Source organism: Sus scrofa, chromosome 12, assembly GCF_000003025.6.
Source record: "Sus scrofa isolate TJ Tabasco breed Duroc chromosome 12, Sscrofa11.1, whole genome shotgun sequence".
Taxonomy (NCBI): Eukaryota; Metazoa; Chordata; class Mammalia; order Artiodactyla; family Suidae; genus Sus; species Sus scrofa.
This window is the reverse complement of record NC_010454.4, coordinates 22,179,754-22,198,881: the sequence shown is the minus strand read 5'-3', so window position 1 is coordinate 22,198,881 and position 19,128 is coordinate 22,179,754. Positions and strand designations below refer to the sequence as shown.

Here is a 19,128-nt window from a genome sequence, read left to right as displayed (position 1 = left end):
AGGGAGAGGTGCCAATAGCTAGCTCTCAAAAAGGAAAAGTTGTGCTGGCACTCAAGTATCAGGGACCACAGTCTTAAGACGCTCCAAGCAGTCTTAGAACAGGTGAAGAGGGGCGGTTCAAAGACCAGCTCCAACTCGTGTTGCCGGTTACCTGGGCTGCTTGGGAGCTTTGAGCTTTTCCTCCTTTAGATCCTCCAGATTGTGGGTGGTGTGGACAATGACTACAAAGGCTATCCCTGGTGTAGAGGGCAATTGAATTTAGTGTGGAGCTGGCATCGTCTATCCTTGGGTCCCACACATATTTGTCTCCTGGGGGCGTGGGCATCATGGTGCCTCTTAAAATGACAGTTGGGACTCCCTCCTCTTCTCTTTGGTGCTGCTATAGCCAGAGGACCATGACTCTCCTGATCCCGAATTCCTCTTTGAATCCTGTCAGTTTGCTTCTTTTCTCCTCCCCTGCAGGGGATGATGGGTAACGATGGGCCTGATCTCCTGGGGTCATGCAAAGAATGCCAGCCAGCCTTGGGGGTGGGTTGCTGGCAAGAAGAATGAACATGTTAGGATACTTCCCCCTCACCCCTGCCTCTTGATTCTCCAGTCCTGCAGTTAGATCCCATTGCTCTCTCTGTTGCCCTGGTAACCAGCTCAGCAAGAAGAAACTCAAGCTCGGCAAAGCCCCCAGGTTCTCTGCCCTCCCAGCCTGCCTCTCAGTGGGCAGAAAGAAGAGGAGTGTAAGGGGCAGACAGATTAGGTACCCTTCCAGAAGTCCAAGTTTTTTTTCTCCACCTCCTCACAGGTATTAGTCATACCACCCTTTCTCCATTTCTTCCGTCGTAGAGTATAGATGTCACACCAAACATCCCCACAGGGTCAGCACACTGGCCTTGTGGGAGACAGAACAGCAAAGGATTTAGAATCCTGAAGTTGTCTCTCAGCATCAGGAGGTTGGATTGGGTTAGGTTGTCCCTCTGGGGCAGTGATTTCTTTCCTCTTTCCTCCCCTCCCTTCCTTTTATAGCCACACCTGCGGCATATGGAAGTTCCCAGGCTAGGGGTCAAATGGGAGCTGCAGCTGCCAGCCTACACCACAGCCATAGCAATGCCAGATCTGAGTCGCTTCTGTGACCTACACTGCACCTCTCAGCAATGCCAGATCCTTAACCCACTGAGCAAGCCAGGGATTGAAATCACATCCTCATGGACGCTGTCAGGTTCTTAATCTGCTGAGCCACAACGGGAACTCCCTGGAGCAGTGAATTTCAACTCTGGCTATGTGAATCACTTGGGGAACTTTTAAAAAATACTATAAGACTTGGCCCTACCTCAGAGATCTGACTTAATTGACAAGTTGGGGCCTGGACAACAATATTTTTGAAAAGTTCCTGGATTACAAAGTGCAGTTGGGGTGAAAACCACTGATGTCCTAGGAGGACCGTCATGCCATGCTGGCTTTCCTCTCTGATTCAAGGTCTTAAACTTAGTCTATGCCTGATAGCTTTGAGTAGCTGGAGAATGCTGGGGTCCTGTTCCCCGAGTTTCCAGTTTCCAGAAGTCTCTTTGACCCTTTTATTTATAGCCCCCATACCTTCCATACTCCCCAATTCTTCCCTCTTCCTGACAATCCCAAATCCTGCCCAGAGAGGATGTTACCAAGGCAACCAGCTTAATCTGGTAACTGTGGCATGTGCTGGGAGTGGAGCCCTCCCCTCTTCTTATTTGGTTCATAAAATGCCTGGGGAGCTACGAGCCACTCCAACCAGTTTCCCCTCTTAGCCCCAAAGATATTGGGGTATCCAATAATGAGAACCCAGGAAACAAATACTCGGCTCTCTAGTCCAGCTTTTTAGCCAAAAGTGTGCTTTCTCCTTTTTAACTGTTCTTTTTTGCAAATCCACAAACAGATGGGTGTGCAAAGCTTTATTTCTATGAAGACATGCTCTTGCACACATAGGACCAGATAGGTACACACAGTGACACACGTGCATGGCACACACCCTGTTCAGTTCCACCACCACTCCCAGCCTTTAACATTCCTGTTGCTGCCTGGTTGGTGCACAGTAAACAGGGGTGGGGCATTGGCCAAGGAGCCTCAACCCATCTGGTGCCTGGTGCCACTCCCCACCTTGTTACCTTAACCTTGATGTGCTTACACTGAGCATGTCTCTCTACCACCCTCCTTCTGGAACGGTGTGCCCTTAGGGGCAGAATGCTCTGGGCATAGGCATCAGGAATAAGATTACTTGGAGAGCAAATTTGGTATTACTTTCCTCACTCTGTGGTTATGTCATCTCTGGATGGGCTCGCTCTCTATGCTGGATGGTGTTAGTTGGCAGTTCTGGAGCTTGTCAACCATCTCTAGGGCTCTGCTTCCTCCTGCTGCCAGCTAGGCTCAGGTGCCCTTGTGCTCCTGGTCTCCTCCCCCTTTGCCTACTGTCTCTTCTCCTCACCCCAATTAGACCTGCCACAACCTGCGGCTCCCAGCCTGGCTCCTACCTGCCTGCCAGTACCTGCCTCTCACAGGCCAGGCCCTCACCACCTATTGTGCCCTACCAGAAAGGGCAGATGAGTACTGCCTCAGGTTTCAATGCCAGTTCACCCGAGGCCTTTCCAGCCCTTCTAACAGAAGGAAGATAAAAACCACATATTCCTCAGAGTATGGCAACAAGAGTACATTATCAAGATCCAGAGTGATGGACAACCAATCAGCAATTTTTGGAGGCCCCACCCGAATACAGGTAGGTGAGTCAAGCAAAGTGTGTGGCCTGGTTCTTTGCAATGATACCAAGAGTCCTCGTAGGCCTCAAGCCAGGAACCCCCTTTCAGTGGGTAAATTACTCCCTCCCCTTTGCCCTGAACGTCTGGATCTGCCCCGAGTCTAATCCCATTCAGCCCCTTACTGTTTCCCTCGCTGTCAGCCCCTGCGCCCAAGTTCAAGCCTCGCGCGGCCTAGGGGGCGGGCCCATGAAGGGCGGGGGCGGGGACTGGGCGGGGACTGAAGGAGGGGGCGCGGCCTCAGTTCTGCCACCTTCCCCCCGGTCAGGAGCACAGCCGCCGCCGCCGCTGCCGCCGCCGCCGCCACCGCCGCGTCTTCTCAGCGTTGCGCACCACCCGCTGCCTTTGCCGCCGCAGCCCGGCTCCGGAGCGTAGAGCGAGGGGCACCGGCCCCGCAGCCTACCCACCCTTCGGGCCGCGTGCGCTGCAGCCGGCATGGGGGGCCACTAAGAGCAGGCACTCCTTCCCTCTGGCACCCCCTCCGGCCCCTGGCCACTGGACTCCGGCCAGCGAGCCTCGGGCACCTCTGCCCCCAGTCCGGCGCCTGGCACGGCCCTCCGCTCTGCCCCTCCGGCTCTGAGCATCGTGTCCCCGCCCCCCCCCCGCCCGCGCCTGGGACACCTGGGTCCTCCGGCGGCCCCGAGGAGAGGGGCGGGGGGGGGGCATGAAGCCGCTGGAGAAATTTCTGAAGAAGCAGACGTCGCAGCTGGCGGGGCGAACGGTGGCGGGAGGTCCCGGCGGGGGTCCGGGTAGCTGCGGCGGGCCTGGAGGGGGTGGGGGACCTGGCGGGGGCGGCGGTCCAACCGGGGGACCGCGGCCACTGCAGCGGCGTCAGAGCGTGTCTCGCCTGCTGCTCCCAGCTTTCCTCCGGGAGCCCCCCGCCGAGCCGGGGCTGGAGCCGCCCCCTGAGGAGGACGGGGGCGAGCTGGCGGGGGTCGCGGAGGAGCTCAGCAGCAGGGGGCCCTGTTGGCTGCAGCTAGAGGAGGTGCCAGGGCCCGGACCGCTCGGGGGAGGGGGGGCCCTGCGCTCCCCTTCCTCGTACTCCTCAGATGAGCTGTCCCCGGGCGAGCCCCTGCCTTCCCCACCCTGGGCCCCCCTGGGCGCCCCCGAGCGGCCGGAGCATCTTCTGAACCGGGTTCTGGAGCGGCTGGCTGGAGGGGCCACCAGGGACAGCGCTGCCTCAGGTAAGGAGTCGGCCAGCTCATCCATCCCCCAGTAGGGGGTCGTCCCCTGGTTGCTCTTCCTTGCCCTTGGAGAGTGGGGGTGGCGCTGCGCGGAGCCTCGGTGTGGGGTTGAGTGGTCTGGTCAGCTGAAGTGGGCTAGGGGCCTACGGGAGGGACAGACCCTTCTGCAGTGGAGAAGTGGCAGTGCCACCTTCCTCCCTGTAGCAGCTTCAGCCAGTGGCTGGGGAAGAAGCTGAACCTCTTTCTCTCCTTAAGCCACCTCTCCTCTCCCCCGGACATCTTATCCAGCCCTTCCTAGGTCCCTGATGTTGACTGCGTCCTTCTGTGGCCCCAAATTCGGGCCTGACATGCTAAGATGGACGCTGCCCAGACCAGTCAGTGTGGCCCCCTAGAGGTGGCCAAGCCCTGAAAGACCTTCCAGGAGTCCCCAGTTCTGTTTAGAAGCCCCAGAGCAGAGGGCTGGCCCACTCAGGGTGCGGGTGGGGGGGCAGTGCCAGACAGGCATGGGGCCCAAGGTGCCTTTTGGGCCCAGCCAAAGGGATGCGTTGTCCTCAGCAGCTTGGGGGGAGGGCTGCGTTCTCGTTCGGGGCTAAGAAGGTATTTGGTGGGGGAAAGGTGGCCGGGCAGACATCAGGGCCCTGCAGCATCTGGGGGTGGGGGTGGTCTGAACCTCTCCAACTCCTGCCTGTCCATCGTCAGGCTTCAGCACATGGACTCTTTAAGAAAAAAAAAATAACCACACCCTGAGAAGCTTATTCCCTAAACGAAGATGCTATTTCACCACTTCCCACCAGCACCCCTACTAAGGGGATTTTGAGGAAACTGAGGCCCCAGATTGCTAGTTAGTGGCTGAGGTAGAAGACTTACAGTTCACTAAGCTGAGGGGCTGAGGGTCGGGAGCCCTGGTCGTGGGCCTAAGGATGGGGGTTTAACACTTTGCTCCCAGACCTTAGCGGGGACCCCAAACTCAGGTGTGTGGAATAGGGCTCTACTCCCCTGGATTCTTCTCAAGACCCAAGTCCTCTCTTTGGCTCAGGCCGTAGTTGCCCTGGGGAGCTGACACCTTTTGGATTTAATTAGAAAAATATCAGACACACACAGCTTTCCTAACCATAACTTCCCGCCTACACCACACACCCTATGTCTCTATGACACATTCCCTGGGGAGGCTGTGCTTTGGACCAGAGCCTGCTTTGGAAGAGACAGACGCCAAACTGTAGCCCCCATAGCAGCATCTTTCCGACTCAGCCCCATGTTCCTCTTCCTTTGCTCCGTTAGGCTGTCTTGTGAGATAAAGAGTAGAGGACAGGGAGTTCCCGTTGTGGTTCAGGGATAACAAACCTAACTAGTATCCATGAGGACGCAGGTTTGATTCCTGGCCTTGCTCAGTGGGTTAAGGATCGGGTGTTGCCATGAGCTGCGTTGCTGTGGTTGTGGGGTAGGCCAGCAGCTATAGCTCCGATTTGACCCCTAGCCTGGGAACCTCCATATGCGGCCCCTGTGGCCCTAAAAAGACCAAAAAAAAAAAAAAAAAAAAAAGGTAGAGGACAGATGCTGGCCATCCCCCATCCCTGGACCTGAGGGTCAGAGCTGGGGGGCTCTCAGACTTGCTTGAAGAACACAGCCTCTGGCTGGACGGAGAGGAAAAGGGAGAGAGTGTCTTTCCTCTTCCTCAGGGGCCTGGTGGCACAGACACTGCTCAGTCTCCCCGGGGGAAGGACTTCCGAACTGACTGTCGCTGTGTTATCTGGACTGGAAGGCTGGATCCCCAGACTAACTGGTTTGGGGCAAACCAGTTCCAGAGTGAATGAGAGTCAGTTTAACCTGCCACTCTGATATTCTTCAACATAACCAATGCTCTCGAGCCATCTGGGTTCCCTCTAGAGCGTGTGGGAGGAAGGTACCCCCAGCTAGCCCAAGTCTCCCGAATGTCCAAGTAGCCCCATCTGACCACTGTGGTTGCCTCAGGCATACTGAGAAAAGAACAAAGACTCAGGAGTCTGGGTCCTTACTCCAGCTCCAGGCAAGTCCCTCCCAGCTCTGGGCCTCAGCGTCTCATTTGTGAACTGACATAGCTGAAGATCTTGTGCTGAGTCTCCTGCTCCACTTTCACGGCTAGAATTATAGGCCAGGGGATAGGGACCCAAGAGCCGTCAGAAGCCTTGGCTTTGTCCTGGGGCAGTGCCTGGGGACCTGGCCCTAACCTGTCCGGGTGAGGACACCTGGCTCCCTCCCCCCACCCTGCCTGTCTGTGTGTGCCAGGCTGCCCTGCCCCACCCCAGGGCCGGCTGCAAGTCAGGGCGACCTTGAACCTGGCTGACTGGCTGAGCCAGACCCAGATGGGGGTGTGGAGGGGGAAAGGGTGGTGTAAGGAGCCACTCCCCTCACCTTTGCATCATTAACTCTTCCATGCCTGGGCATCCAGAGGACACAGGCTTCCTATTTAAAGGCTTTGGGACCAAAGGGATGGCAGTTGCCATCTCCCTTTCAATGGGGCTGATTCTCACCTGCCAAGTTCGAACTCAAAGCTGTTAGGTAGGGATTGCGGAGGGGAGCAGGGACACACACGCACACACCTCCGACCCTAACCTCTGTGCTTAAAAGTTCTCTTTGTCTAGAGACACTTCTGTGAGCTACCTCTTTTCAGGGGGCAGATCTCAAGCTTGGTGTATGATCTGACCAGCTTCCCACACACATTGGAGAGCAGTGGGCGTGGCCATGGAAGGGCGCCCCCTCCTTCCCTCCAGCTGCCTTGGCAGCTGCCAACCCCACCCCCGCAGCGGCTGCCCAGAACCTTCACGTGTGTGCGCACGCGCGCTCCAAGACAGGGCAGGTGGCTGGGGCCCCAGCCTGGCTCAAGAGAATTTGCCCTCAGAGGCAGGAGGGGTTGGGGGTGGTGAGTGTCCAGTCGGGTCCTGAACGTGCCCTCCTGACATCAGTGGTGGCGTTTGATCTCCGCAGATATCCTGCTGGATGACATCGTTCTCACCCATTCTCTCTTCCTCCCCACGGAGAAATTTCTGCAGGAGCTACACCAGTAATATCCTTTTGTGGAGCTTGCAAAAGGGGAAGTCCAGGAGGGAGCCACTCCCCTGAGCCTACATGCCATGTGAGGGTCCAAGCTCTTCCCTTGAAAACACACCGGTGTTTCAATTCCAGGTTTTTCACTCACCAGCTGTGTGACCTTGGGCAGATCACCTCACCTCCTGGGGCCTCAGTTTCCTCTTCTGTAAAGTGGGGGTAGATAGCTCCCACCCTGCCTCCCTATGGGGCTGCTGTGGAGACCATTCTGAAAGCAGATGTGAGAGTGCTCTGGAACCTGCAGAGCCCTGTACAAATGTAAGGTGTTATTATTCTCTTATGAGTCCTCTCTCCTCATTGAATTATTGCACAAAACATCTGGCTGCCCAGCCAGTTATTACAGGGTCTGATGTAAACAGCAGGTGATGGCCATCCTTTAGTAGGGGCTACTAGAGACAAGCCACTGGCTGGGCTATTCTTAGGGTCTCTAGCTGAGTTATTCTAGAACCTAATCGTCAATGTCACGCTAGTGAGTAGAATGTCATAGGCTCTCTTAGAAACACCAGGTCTTACACTGAGACTCATGGTCAGGTTTGTGGTTAGCACCATCCGCTTCTATGCTGTGAGCTCCGGGCTGTGGGCTGATCAGAGATGGTGGGTGGGCCCAGGCAGAGTAGCTTCGAGGGAATTTCCTCAAGTGAAATTCACACAGACGGGAGCTGGATGTGGTCAAGTGGGTGCCATCTTTACCCACCCTGAGCAAAAACCTGGTCTGGGGCACCAGAGGGTCTTGGTTCCAGGGACCGCAGGATCTCCTTTCTTCCTGACCTTGAACCTAAAGAATTACTAGGGGTGGCCTTGCCTCCCATTGCTTCCCATATCCCTTCCCAGTTTCCTCGGGCCCGTCTGCCCAGGCCTTTTTCTTAACTTAGGGGTCAGCTTTGTCTGGGCCGGTGGCATGGAGGGCCCCGAGGGACTGGGCCGGAAGCAGGCCTGTCTAGCCATGCTCCTTCATTTCTTGGACACCTACCAGGGGCTGCTGCAGGAGGAGGAGGGGGCTGGCCGCATCATCAAGGTGGGCCTGGAATGAGAAGGCGGGTGAGCAGGCTGTTTGCTCTGGAAGGGGGCCACTGAAGGAGCCATACTTCTCAAGCTCGGTACCTATTTGGAAAAGCTGCCGGCGGGCTTTAGCTTACATGGTTCTCCGGTGCTCAAAGGCATGGAGCTCCTGCTTCGCCCTGGCTGGGAGTCAGGCATGCGATGAGACCCCGCCCTGACCTCTCTCTCCTCCTCTCCGCAGGATCTGTACCTGCTGATTATGAAGGATGAGTCCCTTTACCAGGACCTCCGAGAGGACACACTGAGGTTGCACCAGCTTGTGGAAACGGTGGAGCTAAAGTGAGGGGAATGGGCTGGGGTGGGGACAGGAAGGACGTGCCCCTTGTGCCTCTATTACAGGGCTGGGTCCCTCTGGCCTTTTGGCTCCAAGATAGTTTTATTTTCAGTCCCTTCCTCTTACTGGACAGTAGCACAAAGCACTGCCTTCAGTCATTCTGGGGAGCTCCCATCCTTTTATTTGTCAATGCAGTGGTGTACTGATTAATATTTAACAACCCAGCACTTTCAGGAAGACAGCCCTGATATGTAGCTTTTGCTGATTCCCATGGTGTAAATTCTCTCACCATGGTTGATTTCAAGCTGCCACCATGACATCACTGAGTGTGACGCTGAGAAGAGAGGAGAGCTGTGCAGGCCATTGTGTAGTATTTTCACCATACAAATCGAATAGACACAAATAACCTGAAGAGCATGGATAAGAGTAAAATGTAGTGCAACAATTAGGAAACTGCTTTTCTGGTAATGATTTGGCTATATGTTCATATAATAAATATATGTTTATATACAATGATTTATATACATTAGCATGTGTGTGTGTGTGTGTGTGTGTGTGTGTGTGTATCTATCTATAGATAGGTAGATACAGTTTTTTTTAATGGCCACACCCTTGGCATACAGACTGAATCCGAGCCACAGCTGTGACCTTGCAGGATCCTTTAACCCCCTGTGCCAGGCCAGGGATGGAACCTACTCCTCCGCAGTGACCCAAGCTGCTGCAGTTGGATTCTTAACCCACTGTGCCACAGCGGAAACTCCTATAATTAATTTTTAATTTTTTAATTTTTTTACATTTTTTTGTCTTTTGTCTTTTTAGGGCCATACCCATGGCATGTGGAGGTTCCCAGGGTAGGGTTTGGATCGGAGCTACAGCTGCTAGCCTACGCCACAGCCACATCAGCACCAGACCTGAGCTTCATCTGTGACCTACACCACAGCTCATGGCAACGCCAGATCCTTAACCCACTGAGCGAGGCCAGGGATCAAACCTGCGTCCTCACAGATGCTAGTCAGATTCGTTTCCACTGGGTCACGCTGGCAACTCCCCTATAATTAATTTTTTATTGGCGGTGTTTAACACCAGTTAGCAAAATTCCCCCAAATGGAACAATCTGCTTTCATGAGCCAATGTGAGCCAGCTTCAGGATACCACTGCAGCCATCTCTCCTTGTCTTTGGCCCTTTCAGCTTCTCTCCGCTCCATCCCACCATCACAGCCCTCATTTAGGCCTCATCATCTCTCACCTGGATTATCAACACAGCCTCCCAGCCAGGGCTTCAGTTTATGGTCTTGTGTCTTTCTTTGGCTGACACCAGAGAAATCTTTCAAACTTGACAACACTGCTTCTGTTCCCAGAGTACCCACGGCCCCCCACTGCCTACAAGAGAGAGCTGCAGCATCCTCGCCCCTCTCTTTCGGCCAGGCCTTCGCATCTCATCTCCTACATCCCCTTCACCCATGACTCTCCCTATACTCCCCACCATTCCATGAACTCCTGTGCGGTCCCCACTTCCTGCTGTCATTTATAGGTCCACCTCAGAGTGCCCTCCTCTCACCCCTTCTCTTCCTGTTGCCCTTCAAGGTCCAGGTCAAATGCCATCTTCTTTTTGTTTGTTTGTTTTTTGTTTTTTTGCTTTTTAGGGCCGCACCTGCGGCATATGGAGGATCCCAAGCCAGGGGTCAATCAGAGCTACAGCTGCCAGCCTACACCACAGCCACAGCCACGCCAGATCCTTAACCCACTGAGCGAGGGCAGGAATTGAACCCACGTCCTCATGGATACCAGTAGGGTTCATTACCACTGAGCCTTGATAAGAACTCCAAATGCCATCTTCTCAGTGAAGACTTCCCAGATGCTCTTTTTAGCAGTGGCTATCCCTCCCCCGTATCAACATAATGCTTCTTGTACCTTTATTATGTCACCTAGCACCTCCTGCCTTGTGTTAGAAGCAGCTGTATGCATGTCTGTCTCCCTCCCAGACTGTGAAGTTCTTGTTGGCAAAATTAGGCAAACAGCTGATGACCTACACCTACCGTGTGCCAGGCAGGTGCCAGCTAGGCCCGCAGGATGAAAATAATATTCAGTAAGCAGCATTCAGTCCTGCAGAAGAGATAAGACATGAATATAAGCAAATATTAGCTCCATGTGCTATAGCAGTTAAGACAAAAAAAGTGATCTTTCCTGGTAGCTGGGGTGGATAGAGAAGAGGAAGAGGTGGCGCTTGATTTGGGTCATGGGAACAACTGTCCTACACAGGCTATTGTCCTTTCTTCTGACCCCCTTCACCACTCTCTGAATCTGATGCCAGGGCGTCCTGGACCCAGTTCAGGAATCCCTGTTGATGTTGCCTGCCTGGTGTGCGGTATGCCTGGCAGGGCTTCCTGATGCCCAGCTGTGTCCACACCAGGATCCCAGAGGAGAGCCAGCCGCCCAGCAAGCAGGTGAAGCCACTCTTTCGCCACTTCCGTCGGATAGACTCCTGTCTGCAGACCCGCGTGGCCTTCCGGGGTTCCGATGAGAGTGAGTGTGGGCAGGAGGCGGGGTACGGCTTCCTGAGCAGCTCTGGGGCCCCCAGGGGGTCTCTGGTTCTTGGGCACCCTTGGTGGAGTCTCCTTGTGTCACAGAACCAGTCCTTTTCACAGCATCTTTTTCAGAGGCCCACCCACTGAGTGGTGGGGTGAAGTGGGGTGGGGTAGGGAACAGGGGGCACCTAGGAGGGGACTGGGCCGCTGCTGCCATTCTGCCCACTGGTGAAAAGCCACCTTCCGGTCTCTGTCCAGTCTTCTGCCGGGTCTACATGCCTGACCACTCTTACGTGACCATACGCAGCCGCCTCTCAGCATCCGTGCAGGACATCCTGGGCTCTGTGACGGAGAAACTGCAGTACTCAGAGGAGCCTGCGGGGCGTGAGGATTCCCTCATCCTGGTAGCTGTAGCCTCCTCAGGAGGTGAGGGTCAGAAAGAGTTGGGCTGGGGGGCCACAGGAGGAGAAACTCACAAGCCCAGTGCCCTGGGGCGTGGGTCAAGACTGAATTCTAGGCCCTGGCAGCTCCAAGTGTGGTCCTGAGACCAGCCCCACGAGCATCACCCCCAGAGCTTGCTAAAAACACAGGATCTCAGACCCCACTCCAGGCCTGGTGGATCAGAATGTGCATGTTAACAAGATCCCCAGCTGATGCCTATGCCCATTAAAGCTGGGGAAGCCCTGAACCAGGACATTTGGATGCTGATCTGGGTGCCTGCCTCTCCCTGGCCTTGGGATCTGTCCTTTACCCTCCTTGAGCATCTAAGGATGATGTGTTTTTGAGGCTAAAGACCCAAGGTGGGTCTCCAGTCCTGATAGGAAGGCAAAAATCCTGAAATGTAGTCACAGCCTTATTTTCCTTTAAGACAGAGAAAAAAATTCTTATTTCCCCAGTGTCACAGGGATGATAGAATGAGAGAAGAGCTATAAAGAATATTGGGAGCAAAAAGGAGATTATAAATGCAAGAGGTTTTTTTGGGTTTTTTTTCTTTTGCTTTTTAGGGCCACACCTGCAGCATATGGAGGTTCCCAGGCTAGGGGTCGAATTGGAGCTACAGCTGCCAGCCTACACCACAGCCATAGCAACGCAGGATCTGAGCCACATCTGCAACCTACACCACGGCTCAGGCAACGCCAGATCCTTAACCCACTGAGTGAGGCCAGGGATTGAACCCGCAACCTCATGGTTCCTAGTAGGATTCGTTTCCACTGCACCACAACGGGAACTCCGAGAAATCATTTTTTGGAATAAACATGGCGTACACTGGTGATCATATGGGTCCTGTCAGTCTGGAACATGTCTGGGTGGGGTTAGGAGTTCCTGGATGGGACAGCGGCAGGGCTGGGGGTGAGGGTGCAGGGGCCGGGGTTGAGGCAGAGTAGCTCGTTCTCCTGCAGAGAAAGTCCTTCTCCAGCCGACGGAAGACTGTGTGTTCACCACGCTGGGCATCAACAGCCACCTGTTTGCTTGTACCCGGGACAGCTATGAGGCCCTGGTAAGAACTCCCTCACAAAGCTTGGGCTGGGAGCGAAGGAAGGCTAAGAGGGGGGTGGAAGCAGAAACTCACAAGCCAGCCGGGAGTGGCGCCCAGCCCCTGTGCCCCTTTGTGCCACTAGGTGCCCCTCCCCGAGGAGATCCAGGTCTCCCCTGGGGACACCGAGATCCACCGAGGGGAGCCTGAGGACGTCGCCAACCACCTTACCGCCTTCCACTGGGAGCTGTTCCGCTGTGTGCACGAGGTGGGGATGAGGGCTGGAACTGGACTGGGGGCATGGAGGGAGGGCGTAGGCTCGGATGCTCCCTTGCAGCACCCCCTGGGGCAATGCACCTAGAACCTCTCTCAGCTTTTGTCCCCTTATCTTGGAAAAAAAAAGAGAGGGAGAGAGAGAGAGAGAGATTATCCCCCTCACCCCCCGCCCTCGGTGCCTAAGTGCTTCTTACACCAGAAGCTGACCCACGGGTTCGTATTTGTAAAATATTCACTATGAAATAAAATAAGGCAGCAACAGTAATGTCGATCAGATGGTTGCAGCGCCTGGCACCTGGTAACCGTTGAGTAGATGGTAGAGCTTTATTAATCTTGGTTGGTTTCCCCCCTCCCCCGTCTCTGTTGCCTCCTGTCCTGTCCCTGTTTTTTCTATTTTCCACCCCTCCCGCCCCCGCCCTCCTGCCTTTCCCTGCTCACCACCTCGCCCTACCGTCTTCCCACCCCCACCCCACCCGCACGCCCTGGCGGCCCCTCCGCCACCGTGGGTGCAGCTGGAGTTCGTGGACTACGTGTTCCACGGGGAGCGCGGCCGCAGGGAGACGGCCAACCTGGAGCTGCTGCTGCAGCGCTGCAGCGAGGTCACGCACTGGGTGGCCACCGAGGTGCTGCTCTGCGAGGCCCCGGGCAAGCGCGCGCAGCTGCTCAAGAAGTTCATCAAGATCGCGGCCATGTGAGTGCGTCGCCCCGGCCGGGGACGGGGAGGCCACCGCCACCCGACGCCCCACTGACCCTACCTCCCGCCTCCGCAGCTGCAAGCAGAACCAGGACCTGCTGTCCTTCTACGCCGTGGTCATGGGGCTGGACAACGCCGCGGTCAGCCGCCTGAGGCTCACCTGGGAGGTGATGAGACCTCTTGGCTTTCCTCGCCTCCCACCCGCGCTGGCCTACCTCGGGGATCTTGGCCCCCAGCCTCAGTCTCGATATTCCGGGCTCAGCCCCAGAGCGGCCCCTCCGGGACCGGACCGAAGCTTGCCTCTAGGGAGCTTTGTGCCAATTGGAAAGAGGCGCCCTCTTCTGGCAGACACAGCCCCAGGACACACAGCGGGGCTGGGGGACCTGTCCCGGTCCGTGCACATTTGTGAAGAGGCAGATACCACGTCTGGGTGGGTGGGAGACTGCAGGGAAAGGCAACCCAGGGCAGGCTGCAGACTTGGCTCTTGGAGTCCAGACAGCGCCACGCTGAGGCCCCTTTTATGTGGCACGTGCATCAGCAGAGGCCTCCATTTGCCCGGAGTAACTCATTCCTCGGACTAGGGAAGGGCTGGCTGGACCTCCCCACCCGCCAGCTTCCCAGCCCCCCGTAAGACACTCAGGCCCTTTCCCCCTCTAACACCTGGGGATTAGTCAGGAGATCCGTGGAACCCAAGGAGCTCCAGACTCTGACATTTCTTCCCCTTCCTTCAAACTGCAGAAGCTGCCGGGGAAATTCAAGAATTTGTTCCGCAAATTTGAGAACCTGACAGTGAGTGGCTTTGGCTCTTTTTATCTGCGCCTGGGCTGGCACACTAGAGACTTTATGTGCCCATAAACCTTTCACCTCAAGCTTCCCTTTCAAGGTTTTTAGTGCCTGCAACCCCCCCCTCCCTCCCAACCCTGCTGGGCGGGAAGATGGGAGGGCTACTGTTTTGTTATCGCTGGACAGGAGGGGAGAGCAGCGAAGCCTCTGGCTAGACACCCAAACACACCCGTCTGCCTGCAGATATCTCTAGGGCAGGGGATGGGGGAGCACTTGGCGTGCACTGGGTCTATCTGTCCTTTATCCCTCTTTTGCGGATGCTAGGACCCCTGCAGGAACCACAAAAGCTACCGAGAAGTGATCTCCAAGATGAAACCCCCTGTGATTCCTTTTGTGCCTCTGATCCTCAAAGGTGAGGGTCACCTCCAAGCAATGTTCTCCTCTCCACACTCTCCAGGCCCCCCCTCTGACCCTCAGTTCCCTCTCAACTCAGCTCTGTGTGTGCCCATCTAGAGAGGAGCACCCCCCCAACACTGGGTGCACTCTGGGGGAGGGGAAGGGCCCTTGGACGCGTCTTTTTTTTTTTTTTTTTGCTTTTTAGGGCCACACCTGCAGCATATGGAGGCTCCCAGGCTAGGGGTTGAATCAGAGCTACAGCTGCCAGCCTACACTACAGCCACAGCAACAAAGGATCTGAGCCACATCTGCGACCTATACCACAGCTCACGGCAACGCCAGATCCTTAACCCACTGAGCGAGGCCAGGGATCGAACCCGAAACCTCATAGTTACATCAGATTCATTTCTGCTGCGCCACAACGGGAACTCCAAGGGACGAGCTCTCTTATCCACCTGCTTCTCTCCCCATCCCTAGACCTGACTTTCCTGCACGAGGGGAGTAAGACCCTTGTAGATGGCTTGGTGAACATTGAGAAGCTGGTGAGTGACACTGCCCACCCGGGTCCCATGAGTGGGGGGGCGGGCTGGGCTCCTCCCCTTCTCCCGGATCCCCCTAGAGACAGCAGCCTTTCTCATGGTGCCCAGCTTTCCTGACAGGCTCCTAACTGTCTCCCTGGTGGTATTGCTGTGGCAACCTGCCCACGGGTGGCAAAGCTGAGAGACAGCTCAGGTTGCCGGCCTACTGTACCTCCCCCTCACCTGGCACCCTGTTCCACCCGTTCTTTGGTCCTTCAGAGACTCTCCAGAGTTGGGGACTGGCAGGAGAAAAACCAGCAGAATTAGAGATCGGAGGAGGGGGAGTGTTAAAGGGGGGAGCGTCTTTGTTTGCCCTTTTCAGGGCTCATTCCTTGTCATCTCCCAGCATTCAGTGGCTGAAAAGGTGAGGACAGTCCGCAAATACCGCAGCCGGCCCCTGTGTGAGTATCCAGGCTTTTGAGAGCCTTACAGGTAGAGCTTTGACCCAGTGGGAGGGTTCCTGGGAGAACTCCCGGGGAGAACTCATGGCTCGAATGTCTGTTTCCTTGAATGTGTCCTTTCTTCATTCTCTCCTCGACCTCACCGGGGCGGGGGTGCAGGGGGAGCCCAACATGCATCCCATTTGTCACCCTTCTCCTCTGGCTGGTGTGTGTGTAGGGGAGGAAGGGAGGCTGGCCACCTGACTGCCCTGCTCTTCTTAACACCCTCAGGCCTCGATATGGAAGCCTCCCCGCATCACCTGCAGACCAAGGCGTATGTGCGCCAGTTCCAGGTCATCGACAACCAGAACCTCCTCTTCGAGCTTTCCTACAAGCTGGAGGCCAACAGTCAGTGAGAACAGAGGTTCTGGCCGGGCCCTTACCAGGGTCCTCGGGCACCTGGCACTCAAGCACTTTGCACGACGTCCCAACCTGCATCGTGACCTCTTTCCCTGGAGCCACTTCCCGCCCCACGGGGAAGAGCTGGGAGGACTCACCCCTGGACTCATAAGCCTGTTCATGCTGACGTCCTCTCCCCCTGGCGCCCTCAAGGCCAAACCACCCTCTCCGGGGGGGTTCCCGCGGTCCGGGGAAGGGGGGCAGAGCGCGCCTTCCGCTGGCCCCTCCCACCGAGGTCTGTTCCGGAGACAGGAGTCCCCAGCCTCCCCTTCCCAAGCCGGCAGGAAAGCTGCCCCCGCTCCTGCCTCTCAGAGCCCAATTGTGGGAGAGGTTGGCAGCCTTCCTCTCCACCACCTGCCCAGCCCAGCTTCTCCCTGGTCGCGGCTGCGACTCCTCACATGTACCCCCGGAATAGCATATTGCCCTTGTGTCCGTGTGTGCCTGCGCGCGCGCGCGGGTGCGCCTGTGTCCCCTTAGAAGGAGCGGGAGTGTATCTATTTGATAATGACGGAGGGGGTTGTGTGGGCTGGGGAGGGGGTCCTTCTGTTTGGTGCTACCCTTGTCGACTCTTTCCCCACCCCCACCCCTCCCTGCCCAGCCCCTCTGCTGCCCTGCACGCCCAGGCTTGTGGGTGAAGCTGCACGGGAGGGCAGGGAGCACGGCAGGTGCGAGGGTTGGCCATCAGCCCTCACGAGCCCCCCACTCAGGCCTCCCGGAGGTCCCTGGGTGGGCTCCCACGAGAGGGTAAAAGATGCTCAGGGAAACACAGGCCTCAGCCGCCTACAGGACCCTCCCTCTGCATTGCAGTGGGGTGAGGTGTGGCGATATCAGGAGTCAGGGGTGCCTGCTACCCATACTCCTGCTTTTAGGGTGTGTCACTGCCGAGAAGAGAGCAGTGGGAATTCCCAGCGTGGCGCAGCACAAAGGAATCTGATGAGGAACCATGAGGTTTCGGGTTCCATCCCTGGCCTCGCTCAGTGGGTTAAAGATCCGATGTTGCCATGAGCTGATCCCCCGTGGCTGTGGCTGTGGCAAAGGCAAGCAACTGCAGCCCGGATTGGGCCCCTGCCCTGGAACCCCGGGTGCGGCCCTAAAGAGCAAAAAGGAAAAAAAAAAAAAAAAAAAAAAAGAGAAGGGAGTGGTGATCTCCCTTCTGTGGGGTATCAACACTCAGTCTCTTCCCCCCTGTCCTGACTCCCCCTGGGTCCTTCCCATCAGAGCCAGGCTGGGGTGGACCTGACCCTGGGGCAGGCAGCCCCCTGAAATTGGGGAGGGAACGGCAGAGAGGAAAAAGGCAGAACTGGACTCTGGCAATGCCTCTCTGTCTCCCTCCTTCTCCTGTCCCGCGCCTCCAGGGCTGAGGGGTGCAGGGCTCTGGCAGCTATGGGGTGAGGTTTCCTGGCGCCTCACCCTCCTTCTGGCACCACCTCTTTCCCTTCTGAAGAGGCAGCGGCCCCCAAAGCGACTGCTGCTCCTGCTCCGAGGGTGTATATATTTTTTACCAAAGGCTCTGGAATTGTAAATTTATTTTTTAAAACTCAAAGAGGGAAAGAGCCTTGTATCATATGTACACGATGTATCAGAAGTTATGTTGTACAGTCCCTTTTATACCGCAGTCTTGCTCCTGCTGCACAAAATGTCTGTGGACGCCCCGACCCCACCACATCCACAGGCGCCGTGTCCCACCCCCTCGGTCCCTCACAGACAGTGACCGTGCCCCCTCCTGCTCCCTGCCTCCTCCCTGCTACTGCGGATGTGCCCTTCCTCCCGACCCCTCTCAGCAGCCTTGTCACTCCAGCTCTCCCAGCCCTCCTCAAGCCCTGGGGCCCACTGGTCCCCTCTTGGCTGCTGCCCGCCCCTAGCCTTGACGCCTGCCCTGCTGCCTCCCAGGGGCCTCCCGGGCCCCTTCCTGTGCCCCACAGCTTTACCAGAGTGAATCGTGTGTGCTGTACAGGCTCAGTTGTCATTGCAGAAACCTCCAGACGGAGTAAAAGCCAATAAAAGTCTATGAATCAACCCACCTGCTGTTCTCCATTCTGTTTCTTTGAGGCTGGGGTACCCGGGCCTAGAGAGGGGAGAGCGAATCACCTCTCAGGGCTCTGGGCTGCCTCAGCCAGGCTGTTCTGGAGTGACTTGGAAAATGTGGGCGAGGAGTTCCCTTGTGGCTCAGTGGGTTAAGGACCTGGCATTGTCACAGCTGTGGCTCTGGTTGCTGCTGTGGCATGGGTTTGATTCCTCATGCTACTGGTGTGCCCCACCCCACCCCATTTTTTTATTTTTTATTTTAATTTTATTTTATTTTTTGTCTTTTTGCCTTTTCTAGGGCTGCTCCCGCGGCATATGGAGGTTCCCAGGCTAGGGGTCGAATCGGAGCTGTAGCCACCGGCCTACGCCAGAGCCACAGCAACATGGGATCCGAGCCGCGTCTGCAACCTACACCACAGCTCACGGCAACGCCGGATCGTTAACCCACCGAGCAAGGGCAGGATTGAACCCGCAACCTTAAGGTTCCTAGTCGGATTTGTTAACCACTGCGCCACGACAGGAACTCCCCATTTTTTTAAATAAATAAAGAAAATGTGGGTGAGAGGAAAAGGTGCTGACCTTGTGCAACGTGCCACCTAGTGCCTGGAACCTGGAAGTGTGAATGTTTTCATTCTTCCATGTTCCAGGATATGTGCTCACATTTTATCCTAACACTGCCATGTGGAAGCTGGAAACTGAGCAGTGTCAGCATAATGTCCAAATCTCAGGGTGAGTGAGGGGGCAGAACGGGGCCCCTAACCCAGATCTGTCCACTGCAGACAGCAGGTGTGTTCACCAGCCGCTACCCAGACAGCGTGCATTCGGCACACAAGCAGTGTCTACCAGTTATACTAACATGTGGGGCATCTAGAGCCCACCGTTGGGCTCTAAAGAGAGCCTGAGCCCCAGGAGACGTGGCATACTGAAACAGCTACGCCAGAGCCCTTGACCTTCCTGGTCCTGATCAGTTATTCCCTCAGTCTTCTGCATCTCGGAAAATGGTCCTCTCAGCCACTCAAGATTTCCAGCCAAGAATCTAGGACTCACCCTTAATGCCTTTCATCCCTCGCTCGTCTCGTGGGCCTGGTGGCTGCAATTCCAGAACACATCCCAATCGGTCCACTTCGCTATGACGTCTTTATAACCACCTAGTCCAAACCACTTTCATG

The 19,128-nt window shown here is 56.0% G+C and overlaps 1 protein-coding gene and 1 long non-coding RNA gene across 7 annotated transcripts; one reads left to right on the top strand and one right to left on the bottom strand.

Annotated features, from left to right (window-relative positions):
* On the top strand, positions 3,041-17,954 carry RAPGEFL1 (Rap guanine nucleotide exchange factor like 1). 4 transcript variants are annotated; one of them, XM_003131487.5, is made up of 15 exons: positions 3,041-3,955; positions 6,917-6,995; positions 7,916-8,051; positions 8,277-8,374; positions 10,780-10,892; positions 11,153-11,320; positions 12,295-12,392; positions 12,514-12,636; positions 13,157-13,335; positions 13,415-13,505; positions 14,077-14,127; positions 14,446-14,533; positions 14,995-15,059; positions 15,442-15,496; positions 15,767-17,954. In XM_003131487.5, exons 1-15 carry the CDS (start codon positions 3,436-3,438, stop codon positions 15,889-15,891), a joined length of 1,989 nt encoding a protein of 662 aa, XP_003131535.2. In that variant the 5' UTR covers positions 3,041-3,435; the 3' UTR covers positions 15,892-17,954. The 4 variants fall into 4 exon arrangements, 2 of the variants coding, with proteins under 2 accessions (XP_003131535.2, XP_013834960.1); XM_013979506.2 differs by having other exon boundaries at positions 12,280-12,392; XR_002337116.1 differs by having other exon boundaries at positions 13,415-15,496.
* LOC102163646 lies at positions 8,531-13,640 on the bottom strand. Of its 3 annotated transcripts, none has more exons than XR_002337118.1 (4): positions 13,554-13,640; positions 12,600-12,756; positions 10,406-10,472; positions 8,531-8,776 (listed from the first exon to the last, which is right to left on the bottom strand). It is a non-coding gene; the product is annotated as an uncharacterized LOC102163646 (long non-coding RNA). The 3 variants fall into 3 exon arrangements; XR_002337117.1 differs by having other exon boundaries at positions 13,499-13,623; XR_297648.3 differs by lacking the exon at positions 13,554-13,640 and adding an exon at positions 13,400-13,529.